At 45.3% G+C, this 13,587-nt stretch overlaps 1 protein-coding gene across 1 annotated transcript; it reads right to left on the bottom strand.

Moving 5' to 3' along the window:
• Positions 1-7,965: 7,965 nt before the first annotated feature.
• On the bottom strand, positions 7,966-9,439 carry LOC124679462 (peroxidase 2-like). Its single transcript, XM_047215211.1, has 3 exons — positions 9,161-9,439; positions 8,858-9,034; positions 7,966-8,775 (listed from the first exon to the last, which is right to left on the bottom strand). Exons 1-3 carry the CDS (start codon positions 9,365-9,367, stop codon positions 8,221-8,223), a joined length of 939 nt encoding a protein of 312 aa, XP_047071167.1. The 5' UTR covers positions 9,368-9,439; the 3' UTR covers positions 7,966-8,220.
• Positions 9,440-13,587: the final 4,148 nt, after the last annotated feature.

The following is a 13,587-nucleotide window of genomic DNA, read 5'->3' as shown; positions in this document are numbered from 1 at the left end:
CTTATACTCCACAAGACAGAAAAAAATTTAAGCAATCTTGTATTAAGAATTAATAGAGTATAACCATATGTACTTTAACATGATGTCTGAATATCAAATACGCTACCTTGAACAAACAAGATCATCACTTTTTTTCATGTGGCGAACATATCACATGCATTCACTTTACCCTAGTGAGCGATATCAAAAGAAAAGGCAAAGTCATAATAGATCATGAATTTATTGTCACTATCCAATCATTAAAATCAGGGTATTCCATCTAACACACACATCATCCCACACACGTTCTTGCATACAAGTTGGATCAGAACCAATACTTAAGAACATAGTACATAATATGCATCTATCAATATATCTTAAACAAAGTGTACTCAAATATCATAGCATCATATCATAGAATAAAGATCCACCACATAGGTATTACATATATAACCATAATCATGTTGGGCAGCTCGTATGGCACTAAGAACTATGAAGGACATGAGAGAAATAGATCAAGATACTGCCACAAACCTGTAGTCCAGAGGTGGACTACTCCCCCTTGGTCATGGTGATGATGAGGAAGATGTTGGGGAAGGTGGAGATCCCTCCGGCGGTGGCTCCGACAGAGTTTTCCCCTCCAATTTTCTATGTTACAACCTCCGTTTTCGTGTTTCTGCAGCGCTCTCCTCCAGAGAACCCTCGGGGGTCATACCTTGCTAGGGCGCGCCACCTGGCCTCTTTTGGCCCTCGGGCCTCTCTAGGTCTGCTCCAAAAGCCCATGTTGCTTCTCCCGATGAAAAAATGACATTTTCAAAATCCTGGCTCAATTTGACTCTGTATAGGCCTGAAAGTGAAAAATACACAAAACATGGTATTCCTGTTCTAGAGAGTTATAACCAAATAAAGGGGATCATTGGTAAATCCCCATAAATCAATGTAAAACATGGTATTATCATCATATATGTTGCCAGTATGTGGAAATTCATGTTAATAAAGTACACAGTTCATGCATGCATTTTATGCATCACTATCTGGGGGGTGGGGGCTCTAAAGAAGAGCGTGACATCTTATTTGTTGGAGCTGGCATGTCAACAGGCACTCCGCGAGTCTTGGCGACCACACTTGAAGGGATACTCATCTCTTCATGTTCTTTATCAGCTTGAAAAGTTGGTGCTTCCTCGATCTTGGGAGTTGTTTGTGAGAGGCATGTCGAGACCGACTTTGGTTTGTTAAGAAGGATATCTTCCTTGGAGCATTGGATGAAACTCCCTTTCATATCATACGTAGTCATCACATATTCGGTGGGAGGGACCGACAAAGCAAACCCATTTAACCTCTATGCCATCACAATGATAGCTCCTGTATGTATGATCAGAATAGCCGGCGGTGATTCATGAAGCACAAATACTCCGATGAGGTTTAGGGCTGGGCACCGAGGGGCCATCAACCTTCATCTCTGCTTTTAGCTCCGCTAATATTGTAGCTTTAATAGACTCCCACAAGTTTTTTTTCGTAGAGCTCTTTTGTTTGCATCCTTGTCCTCCAAAGTACAGTTGCGACATGTTCTCCACGGGGCAAAGGCACCTACCCACCCTCTTTGTTTTCTTTAAGACTAGTAAATTTTAAACCAAAACATGAGTTGTGAAACAAGCGAAAGGTCCAGCAAAATTCTGGCAATCATTTATACATGCAGTTATTGAAATATAATCAAGAATTAAGTAGTTAATCCATCATGGTCAATATAAGTATTTTCACCAACAACAATTACTAAATAAATGATCAAGACACTAGTTTTTCTAATAGGACCAGGTTCCTACACTAGATCTACAATTCTAGCATAAGCAAATAAACTAGCATGAAGACAACATCAGGAATAGAGCTACAACAACGAAACATTAGCATATGGAATAATATATAACACTAACACGAATTATAAGCAAATAATTAGTATGTAGCCACGAAACTAATAGACTAACACTAACAGTAACACTAATTTACACTTTCAGATTAACACTAACCGTAACACTAATTTACACTTTCAGATTAACACTAACTAACAACCTATCTACCTGTTGAAACTCACAGATTGGGGCTTGACGGCAAGACCGTGGTGACAAATGGGCTGACACGGTGGCAAGGCCACATTGTGCACGAATAGACTAACTAGCAATGCTGAACGTTCAATAAACCGATCAAACAGCCGGACTAGGACTGGGAATCGATGTGACCCCGCAATTGTAGATCCCTTCCGGAGGTTGGATGTACTCTTCAGGAATGCCGCAGAGTGCAGTCTTGGGGACAGAAGAGAGTAGGGAATATCAAGCTAAACATTGCGATCGCCAACACCCTGATCCTACGCCTGGACGTGGCCCAGGAGAGGCGTATGCTGAACCCCATGGAGATTTGGCTAAGAAACATGCTCAAGCAATCTGTGCTCGGGCTTGCTTAGCTAGAGCGAACAATGGCGCGATAAAGATCGAGGATTCGCTGGTTGAGAGAGGGGGACGCCAACACTGTGCTTTTCCATGCCGTGGCTAATGGAAGAAGAGTGAAAAATCACATTGCATCGGTGAAAAATGGAGAGGAGCTGGTTACGGATCATGAGAGGAAAGTGGAGGCTTTCATAGAGGCTTACTTCCAGCTGTTAGCGAGGGTAAAACCCAGAGAGCATTCATTCGATCTGGGAGAGTTAGACATACCGACGGCTGAGTTACAGGAACTGGATGACATGTTTACTGAGGAGGAAATCGCGGGGGGGGTGGTGGTTAAGGACCTGCATCCTAACCGTGCGCCAGGACCGGATGGGTTTACAAGAGTTTTTTTTATCAGAGAGCATGGCCAGTTATCAAGTGGCACATTATAGTCGGGCTGTTCAAGCTAAGCGTGTGGGAGATGGCCGTGGCTTTTCCCGTCTAAACAGAGCCCTGATCACGTTGATCCCTAAGAAACTGGATGCCATGGAGGTTAAGGACTATCGCCCCATTAGTCTGGTGCATAGCTTTGCTAAACTATCCTCCAAAATAATGGCAAACAGACTTCGGAGAAGGTTGGGAGATGTGGTGAGCACTAACCAATCGGCGTTTGTACAAGGACGGTCCCTACATGACAACTTCATACTAGTTAGGCAAGTGGCAAGGTAGATCAACCAACAGAGACAAACATGAGTGCTCCTAAAACTGGATCTCACAAGGGCGTTCGACTCGATTTCTTGGAGCTTTCTGTTTGAGGTGCTACAGCGCATGGGGTTTGGGGAGCGTTTCCTAAAGTGGGTCTCCTTGTTGCTAAACATGACAAACACTAGAGTTCTTGTGAATGGAGTGCCTGGACACAAATTTGTGTATGTCAGAGGTCTCAGACAAGGTGATCCCACATCACCTATGTTGTTTGTGGCGGCTATGGAGGTGTTGACTGCGGCTATTAAGAAGGCCACGACAAGTCAACTTTTCTCCAGGCTAGCAGGGATCACGGAGCTCCAGAGAATCTCGGTTTATGCTGATGATGTGATAATATTCTGCAACCCGCTGAGCATTGAGTTGGAAGCGGTAAAAGGCCATTCTATGGGTCTTTGGTGAGGCCTTCGGGCTATGCGTAAACTATAGAAAGACCTCGGCCACGTTGATTAGAGAGCATGAGGGAGATGCCGAGAGAGTTGCGGAGACGTTGGGCTGTGAGGTAGTGGGTTTCCCATCAAATACCTTGGCATGCAACTAGCATTGAGACCGTTGACTAAAGCGGAGTGACAACCACTGATTGAGCAAGTCATACACCGCGTTCCAGCTTGGCAGAGGGGAGTGATTCAGAAATCAGGCAGGCCTATACTCATCAAGTCAGTGAGAAGTGCACGGCATATTCATCAGTTGATGGTCGCAGAGGCGCCAACTTGGGTGCTGAAGGAGTTGGTCAAATGGATGAGAGCCTTCTTTTTGGCGGGAAAGAAGGAGGTTAATGGAGGATAATGCCTGGTAGCGTGGGACACCATATGCAAGCCGGCTCAAATTGGAGGCCTTGGACTGAAGGACCCAAGATTGCAAGGATTGGCTCTCAGGGTGAGATGGTGCTGGTTGCGTCGTACGGATCCATTGAGGCCATGGAAAGGGTTGCCTGCTCTCAACGACAATTATTTGACAAGGAGGAGTCGGTGCCACATGGTACGAGCGCCCCCTGCACGTAACGACGGTTGTTAAAGTTACTAGAGCCTCCTCCCTCATTGCCCTTTTACCCATGTGCATGGAAAATCATTTAAAAGACTTTATCATTTCAAAATATTATTTTTATGTCCAATATGACAGCTCTAAATGATATGTTCATCAACACCTTCACAATTTTGGATCTTGTGAAAACAAGCATAAAAGGTCCGCTCTAGCGCCATAAAATACCAAAATCATGTCACTACTCATGCAAGAACACAAGGTAAATATGTTTCAAAAATGCACTCATCATGTACTCATGCTGAAATGGGTGTGGAGATGAGGGAGACCTCTGACTTTGCCTTATTAAGCCAAGTTTCTATATTTATATATATATGAGATCGACCCTTTTGGCTCGTGATCCTTGTGAGGTGTCTCGGTTTTAGAGACCCCTCCAAGATATAAACATTTTATGCAACTTTTCAGGAAAATAGGAAAGGCAGGGACGTTTGTCACCGAACTGAAAACCAGCCCAGGTCTCTGACCGGCGGGGCTAAGGAGAAGCTGACAAGGCAGAGGGCCCTGGTTGGTTGTCTACACGCGCAGGGGGTTACCCAAAAAAAATCTGCAGTTCGGACTACGGGTTAGTATCAAAAGATTCCAGGGGACTCGATGCAAAAGATTGCCAGATCTGGATCTGGGTATGTTTCTCACCCAGATGCTGATTAGCCGCATTGTCTGATGGAAAGGGCCCGCGCACCACATCGACGACCAATGTGGCGAACCTTTTCCATGGTCAACGGCAGCCGATGCATGTCAAGGACGACGCGATCAAATTAAGATGCGCCAGGAAGCAGGCGTGCGTGCGTTGGAAGCGCCTTGACGTGCTTGGTGAGTAGGTGGCGGCGCGGAGTCTAAAAGGTCACTGGAGCACCATTGGCGACGACGTGCTGCAGAGGAGAGAGGTGGTCACTGTCGAGGGATTTTACCAGAGGGTGAGCGAGACAAGCGAGAGGTCTAGGAGGGAGAGGGGACAACAATGAAGCCCGTGGAGGGGTCGCGGAAGCCGGATACACATCGGAGCGGTTAGAAACGTCATTGAAAAAAATTTGAACTCAAGCAGAGAGGTAAGAGATAAAAAATAATAATTTGGTTTATAAAATAATTTTATTTTATCAAAAACATTCATTTGATGCATGCATGCAGATGATGACTTTGGAACAACTTGGAAAAACAAGCAACAGAGAAAATCTAACATTAGGGTTTTCCCGGTTGTTACACCTTCTTAGTGGCGCTGTTTTTGGAGAAGCTGAACTTCTGGTGTTGTTAGTACTGCTGCTACAAGGAATAGATCACTATAGCGGGACTTTTATTTATTGTGATTTTGCTTTGTTGCAGAAGTAGAGTGTAATTTGTATCTTCGCGACGATATCAATATAATATATGCTCTTTATCGGAAAAAGGAAAGGAGCTGGCATATGGGCATTGGGGTAAGATGATCCTAGTGAAAGTTAGTAGATGATGATCCTAGTGAAAGTTAGTAGATCTCTTTATTAAGCATTGCTAATTATTGTCAATTTTAGGAAGATGGTCTTAGTGAAATAGGAACAATATAGAGCTGCCCGAGTGAGATTTTTATCTAGCTTCGTCACTAATGGCTGTGGTTTCTCTATTTATAAAGCTGGACGAAAGATTTGTCAAGGAGATGCCATCATAACTTTCTATAAACCTGTCGTGTCATATCATAATATTGTTAGGGTTTCTCCATCTCTCCAATAACAAAGTAAACTACTCACTCATGGAAGCAAGCAACAACATCATCATAAGTATATGGATCGAATATGAATCTATGGATAAATACAAGTGCATATCCACAATAGCAATTGAAATTACAACATATGGGAATGGAGTGAGATGAGAACAGTGATGGTGATGAAGATGCATTGGTTGATGATGATGGTGATGATGCCTTGACTTCTAATGATCCGTGTAGCAGCAAGGATGGTGCCCTCTGCAAGTACCCCCCTCCTGATCCCTCCGAGAGGTGAGGTTTCTGCAATTTCTGGTGGCTCTAAATGTCGGATCTCAGATCCTTCTTTGTGTGGTTCAAGTATTTGACAAGGAGGAGTCGGTGCCACATGGTACGAGCGCTCCCTGCACGTAATGACGATTGTTAAAGTTACTAGAGCCTCCTCGCTCATTGCCCTTTTACCCATGTGCATGGAAAATGATTTAAAAGACTTTATCATTTCAAAATATTATATTTATGTCCAATATGATAGCTCTAAATGATATGTTCATCAATACCTTCACAATTTTGAATCTTGTGGAAACAAGCATAAATGGTCCGCTCTAGCGCCATAAAATACCAAAATCATGTCACTACTCATGCAAGAACACAAGGTAAATATGTTTCAAAAATGCAGTCATCATGTACTCATGCTGAAATGGGTGTGGAGATGAGGGAGGCCTCTGACTTTGGCTTATTAAGCCAAGTTTCTATATATATATGAGATCGACCCTTTTGGCTCGTGATCCTTGTGAGGTGTCTCGGTTTTGGAGATCCCTCCAGAAAATCAAACATTACATCAGGTAGGTATTTCCTTCTCCATAGGAAATAAGAGGGTGCCCTCTCCTGGCTGGACTTATGGCTTGGAGGACGTCCCCTAAGGGATGAATACCCTAGATTTTTCGTACTTTCTCAGAGCCGATGTTGGTCGTTTCCTCCACGGCGCATGGGGGCGGGTGGGGGGGGGGGGGCATGGAACATTGAGTTCTGTAGAATATTTTGCACGAAGGAAACATCGACATGGGGTGTGCTTAGGGAAAGTCCCCCTGTCTATCAGCCTCAACAGATAGCGTTTCTTGGCGTCTTGCCCCCTCGGGGGCCTTCTCGGTTAGCTCAGCATATCGGGCCGTATTTAGATGAACTACCCTACCATGGACCACTCCATTATGGATAGCCCCTCGTCCTCCCCCCCCCTCCCCCGAGATTAAGAGTTTCATTTGGCAGCTGCTACGAGATCGTCTTCCCTCGAGGGTCAAAGTAACTATGCGACATGGGTTGGAGGATGGGTTATGCTCTTTATGTGGGATCCCCGAGTCGAAAACTCATATAATGTTGTTCTGTTCCACACTGAGATTTATTTTGGAGCTTTGTCCAAGATGCTTCGGGTCCTGACTGGCAGGGCAAAGACCTTGGTGATTTTCTGGAGACCCATAACACCAGAAATAAGAGACACCCCTTCTAGGTGTTGTTTGTGGCCATCTCCTGGACCCTTTGGACTATTCGTAATAAGATGGTTGTCGAGAAAGGCTTCTTATAGCATGCTCCTGACTCTATTTTCAAATTCTTCATGTTTTTTTTAATAACTCAACTTGACTTTGTCTCTTTATATATACAAAAATTCTGATTTCAATTGGTGTGAAAAAGCACCGCTTTTCTTTCCCTGTCCGCAAGGGTCGGGTCAAGCAAGATACGACGGAACGAAAAGTATGTTTTTCCAGCAGCGCGGCGCGCCGTCTTCCTGCTCAACAAGTCGCTGAGCTTCATTTATCACCTTTAGGGCGCTTCGCTTTTCTGTTTTAGTTTGGGCCCCAGCAAACCTTTGTTGCTCCGTATGACTTGATCGAACTTTGCATGGTTGTTAGAAACGGATCTGGTATATGGGCAATTGGGTATGGAGGTAAGATGATCCTAGTGAAAGCTATAGATCTATTCATTAAGCAGTGCTAATTATTGTCAATTTTAGCAATAAGGTCTCAGTGAAATCCGAACACGCCCGAATGACGTTTTTATCCAGCTTCGTCACTGATGGTCGTGGTTTCTCTATTTATAAAGCTGAAAGAAAGATTGTTTCAAGGATATGCCAGCATAACTTTCTATAGCTCTGTGGGTTCTTCAAGTAATTCTGCATGCCTTTGCATGATAGAATTAGATAGTTACATATGTACTAGGTGCATGCATAATTTTCTGCTGCACGTATATATATATATATATACACGGTTCTAGCTAGTGTAGAACTGCGCTGGTACTCCCGAAGTATTGGCCGCTAGTTTCTGTGGCCTTATTCATTCACGTATAGTGCTGGCGAGTCGGGTGGTACGTTGATCACGAGTTCACCTTGGAGCAGCTGAGCCTGATCTGTCCCTGCGTCCCGGTGAGCGGCTGGATGTTGCCCATCTTGACCATCGCCGTGGCGAAGGCGCTGGAGAAGGCCGCCGCGCTGGAGGCGAAGTTCCTGACGGTGTTGTCGGTGGCAGCGTTGTTGAAGAGCACCTGGTCCGAGTGCAGGAGCCCCTTCTGGGACAGCAGGTTGGTGTAGTAGGCGTTGTCGAACGCGTTGGGCGTTGTCGTGTCCAGCGGCGCCAGGCTGCCGTCGCCGGAGCCGGTGGGTCGCGGGCAGTTGGCCTTGAGTGACGTCGCGAAGGCCGTGTCGATGTTGGTCTCGTTGTAGAGCCTGTCCCTGAAGTTGAGGCACTGCGCCTGACCGATGGTGTGCGCTCCCGAGAGCGCCACCATGTCCACCGTGTTGAGGTTCTTCTTGGAGAACGCGGCCTGGAGCTGTTCCACGCTGGAGTCTGGGGCCGGGAGGTCCCCGGTATCCCCGGTTGCGCTCGTCGAGTCCCGTCTCCCGAGAGGAACTGTCCATGACGGCCCGCCGAGCTGCAGGTGCACGATTCCAAATAAGACTCAAAACGACTAGCACTAACAGCTTCGGGTTGACGATCGATGTTATTCTACTTACGGCGACGACAGAGTCGCGGGCGGCGACGGTGAGGATGTCAGCGCAGGAGACGGTCTGCTTGCAGATAGCCTCCACCTGGGTCTTGATGTTGTCGATGACGCTGAAGCCCAGCAGTGAGCCCTTGTTCGCAGGCGCGTCCTGCTCGTTGCCTGACAGCAGAACGGACGCGTCGCAGCCCTGCAGCCAGATAGAATTTCAGGGTACAAAACTGGTTAACCCCGGCTGTTTTTACTCAAGCAAGTTAAGCTAATTAACGAAAGAAGCGCCTGTTATATATATGGTGAAACGCTGGAACTTGCTCACATTAACAAAGCAGTCGTGGAAGTGCAGCCTGAGCAGCGACGCGCCCATGCGGCGGTTGCTGCTCACGGCAGCCGTCACGCCGCTCTTGATGGTGTCCAGGGCCCTGGGGCACGACGTGTCGTAGAACGTCGGCGACAGCTGGGCCGACACCGCCGTGGCGGCCAGAGCTACCAGCAACAGCAAAGAAATGCAAGAGGCAGATGCCATGGCTAGAGCTCGCTACAACACCAAAGCTATGCTGTGTGCCTGTAGCTGGTTTGCTGCCTGCGCTTTGTTATCTGGCTGCGGCTTGTGCAAAAGAAGGCTGCATCGCATGCATATTTATAGCCCGACATTTAGCTCACGTGCACCCTGCGCACCACTCCATGTTCCCCACTAGGGATATAGCATCCAAATTTAACGTCCGATTAGTCCGGCGTTGGGGATGAAGCATCCAAAACCGACTCCAATCAAGCTAGGTTTTTCCTGCATTTTTCCTGCAATAGGGCCAACTTGAATCATGTCTCTCTGGCTTTGGCCCTATCTCCCAACGGCTGTGTGCCCGTGGAAAAATCTGCAATTCAATGCCTGCAGCTAAACGCCCCTATAACCCTCTTCTCCCCCTCTTCTGCTACCAGTGTCATATGGCTACTACCAGAAACAGCATCTATGGTGTGTACAATCGACTTTGCCGAGGTAATTTTTCAGGTACACGCCACAACAGTAAAACACGGCACAAACTACAGAAAGAACTCAGCAACAGAAAGTACGTACACGGCGAGGAGCACCTTTGCCGAGTGCCTGCGTACCTTTGCTGGGTGTCATTTGTTTGGCACTAGGCAAAGTACAGCTTTGCCGTGTGTATTTTCAAGATACTAGTCAAAGAAAAGATTTCGCGCCAAAAATAAATTCAGAGAAAGACGGGAGTTTCATGGCCATAACTGTGCTGAGTAGTAAGGACATGCTTTATCGTGTATATTTCGTAAGGTACATGGCAAAGACCCTTTTTGCCTAGTGTTATATCATGATACTATGCAAAGACGTCCCGTCTCGCCATAGAGGGCTTGACAGTGCACCAGTTCGAAAACATGTGAAACCGAAAGAGAACCGCAGATAAAATGATACATTGCAGAGCTACAAAAGATTTTTATAAAAATGTAGAGCAATGAAAAGGTGACCAGCGGCGTATTTTTGTAGTGGGAGCGGTTGGAAAAAGTCATGCAGCCTGTCTAATGGCCTCATAATATGATCCAAAATTTCCTCGCATAAGATAAAACCATTAATGCTCCTTTAGAGGTTTTCGCCTAGGTGGCTCCACGACCGAGTGTGAAGATGTTACCTAAAGGGTCACACATGCATCCAAAGGTGGTTACGTTACATTAGATCGCTACCATCAACACAAAGCCTGTAAATTTTGGCAATAGAGGCAACTCAAATGATATCTCATGGCCTTGGGTTATCATGTATCCACCGAATTGTCCTACAACCTGATTTATGTGAAATAATCATGATTACAGGTCCACACATTGGTTCAGATACTCAGCATAGAATACCAAACTCGATATACCACACTCTGCGTGTTTTCCCTAAAGTAGAGTTATTTTTCCAAGATGATACTCCCAGCGACAACGAGGTGTTTGTGGTGATCTTACCATCCTTAAAACCCCGCATGAATTTTCTTTAGCAGGTGATATGTATGTGCGCATCTATACTATACTTACCTCATGTTTCTTAATAAGAAGTAAAATTCATGTATATCGTAACTTCGCTCTATAATTCGAACCAACTAAAAGACCATACTGTCTTAGTTTTAGTATGAATCGAGTGCAATAATAATACATTATACTAGGTGAAACTAAAACCAACTCTAGGTATTCTTTGTTTGCAGGGCAACTCTAGGTATTCTTTGAGTCGGGTTCATTTATAAAACCTATTCTTATATATGTTGTAATATAGAGTACTAGCCAGTAAGAGCATCCGAAACAGTACTCGATGTACGACAACCGTCGAGGTATGCTGTAGTAGATCAACACGCACGATTTATCAGTTCATGTGCAGACTCTGCAGCTGCGTGGAAACACGCTATATTTCTGAAACTAAAGCAAAATGATAATTTTATTTAAAAAAAAATCGCCGTGGAACTTCGATGGATACAAGCGGACGACAGCAATACATTGTGGCGCTATTGGAGTGGACAAACAGTCTGGTATGGCTAATCGCTCGAGTCAGCGTACGTCCAAGGCAAATCAACCTCGCTCTGACCATTTTGTGTCCCAGTCGCCGTCCCTCAAAGCGAGAAAATTCAGCAGATGCGATGTCGAGCTTGCAGCCTGAGCCTGATTTGAATTCTCCTCTGCTTCTTATCTTTTTTTTAGAAGCTCTACTTCCTATCAAGCGTCACCCCGGCCGTTCAGGTGACGTAGGACGTGGCCTGACCAGCAGCAGCTTTCTGCCGTGACAGCCATGGCATATATATAACTTGGACATCAGCAGCGGTGTTTGCTGAAATTACTGATACTACTGTCCTAGAGGCTCTAGCCTGCTGCGAAGCTTTGGCGTTAGCTGATGATTCGGTGCTTAGACGTTTCTTGGTGGCATCTGATTGAAAGCCATAGTCTCAGACATTACCAAAGGTAGCATGGGAATGTATGTAGCGATGGTCACTGAAATCAGAGCACGAGATGCCCAATTTTAAGAGTGTAGTTTCGGTTTTCAAAGGGAGAGCATCTAATTTTGAGGCTCACAACCTTGGTAGATGTATGTTATCACATGAAATGTCGAAATAGTGGGACCAATATTAGTGGCCCATATAATATTTCAGAAATTTCTAGAAATCTAAAAGCCCCTGTGTGGCAGCCCATGTGAGATGCAGTCTAAATTGGTAACAGCTCACATGTGAGTGCAAGAGGTGGGGTGCTAAGTTTAGTCCTACATTGAAAGTTGGAAGGAAGTTAGACCAACTTATAAGAGATGTTGTTCCACCATTTGGTAAGTCAGTGATTATAGAAGTGGCACACGCGCGCTGAGCGTTGGTGAAGTCCAAATTACGCGTTCACCTTGGAGCAGTTGAGCCTAACATGGCCATGCGTCCCCCTCTTCGGCGCTATGTTGCCCATGTTCACCATGGTCGTGGCAAAGGCGGCCCTAAACGCCGCTGAGGTGGAATTGGCTTGGCGATTCGTGGCTTGTAATAGCGACTGGTATGTGTGGACGTCTCCACAAGAGAAGCTCTGAGTCTTATCTTTTAGAGTGAAAACCCAAGGTCTGACCTTAATTGGTTGTGCCTGGCAATGTTCTTGTTGAAGGAATTGTTTTGAGAGAGATGCTTTCTTTAGGGTGAAAACCTAAGATCTATGATCGGGCGACGATAGCGTTTCTGCACGGTTTACTTCTTGGAGGTGTCGTTTATGGAGAAGCTGAACTTCTGGTGTTGTCTTGGTGGTGTCAGTGTTGCTGTTTCAAGTTATGGATCTCTGTAGCGGGACCTTTCTTTTTCTGTAATTATTTTCTTTTCTTTAGTTGTGTGCATAGGGCATGATATTGTTGCAGAGTCTGGGTGCATATGGTCAGTTACATCGGGCCTTATCATGTTACTTGGGCGAAGACATGCATGCATGCACCTTCAATGGGATACATCATACATGTAACATGTGTCCTTCTCTCACTGTCTTCAAGGATTCCACTTTTTTTAGGAAGATGTCATACCCTTTGGTCCAAGGATTCTGCTGAGGGTACATTGAAGATTACAACAATTCACGGATTGATTCGTAAGGAAACTAAACTTGGAAGGTGTCACAACGAACTTTGATCCACGATATGGGTCTGATACAAGTATCTCATCTCAGCATGTCCAACACTATTCTTGAACTACCACACTGGTTGCACATGCAAGCCATTGCAAAGTTATAGCATGTATGCCTACAAAAAGAAGAAATACAACTCCAGGCAAATTAATTTAGTTATTTATTTGGTAATCAATAAACAACCTTTTGCTTAACGGTAACAAATCCATCTTGGTCTTCTGCTCACCTCTGCTGAGCTCTGGCAACATAGGGAGGTGATGACCCACAAGTATAGGGGGTGTATCGTAGTACTTTCGATAAATAAGAGTGTCGAACCCAACGAGGAGCAGAAGGTGTTGACAAGCAGTTTCGATGAAGGATTCACTGTAAATGCTCACGCACAAGTATTCGTGGGGTTTTGATATTGCGTATAAATAAAGTACAAGTAAATAAAATGCGAGAGAAATAATTGCAGCGAGTGGCCCAATCCTTTTTAGCACAAAGGACAAGCCGGTTTGTTTACTTATAATGACCAAACGTTCCTGAGGACACACGGGGATTTTAGTCTAGTGCTTTCGCTACATACAGCTCATTAATCTTCATTGTTTTGATAAGTGTTGTGTGGGTGAACCTATGCTAATGCACCGCCCTTCCTAGGACTAATAC

The sequence above is a fragment of the Lolium rigidum genome, chromosome 7 (assembly GCF_022539505.1).
Source record: "Lolium rigidum isolate FL_2022 chromosome 7, APGP_CSIRO_Lrig_0.1, whole genome shotgun sequence".
NCBI classification, from domain to species: Eukaryota; Viridiplantae; Streptophyta; class Magnoliopsida; order Poales; family Poaceae; genus Lolium; species Lolium rigidum.
The sequence above is the reverse complement of the archived record's forward strand: the minus strand, read 5'-3'. Positions and strand labels throughout refer to the sequence as shown.

Excerpts from the sequence above, each read along its gene's own strand:
- LOC124679462 (XM_047215211.1), bottom strand. The coding sequence starts at position 9,367 with ATGGCATCTGCCTCTTGCATTTCTTTGCTGTTGCTGGTAGCTCTGGCC. Across the intron at positions 9,035-9,160 it reads TCCACGACTGCTTTGTTAAT|GGCTGCGACGCGTCCGTTCT; the intron begins GTGAGCAAGTTC and ends ATCTGGCTGCAG. Across the intron at positions 8,776-8,857 it reads CCCGCGACTCTGTCGTCGCC|CTCGGCGGGCCGTCATGGAC; the intron begins GTAAGTAGAATA and ends GTGCACCTGCAG.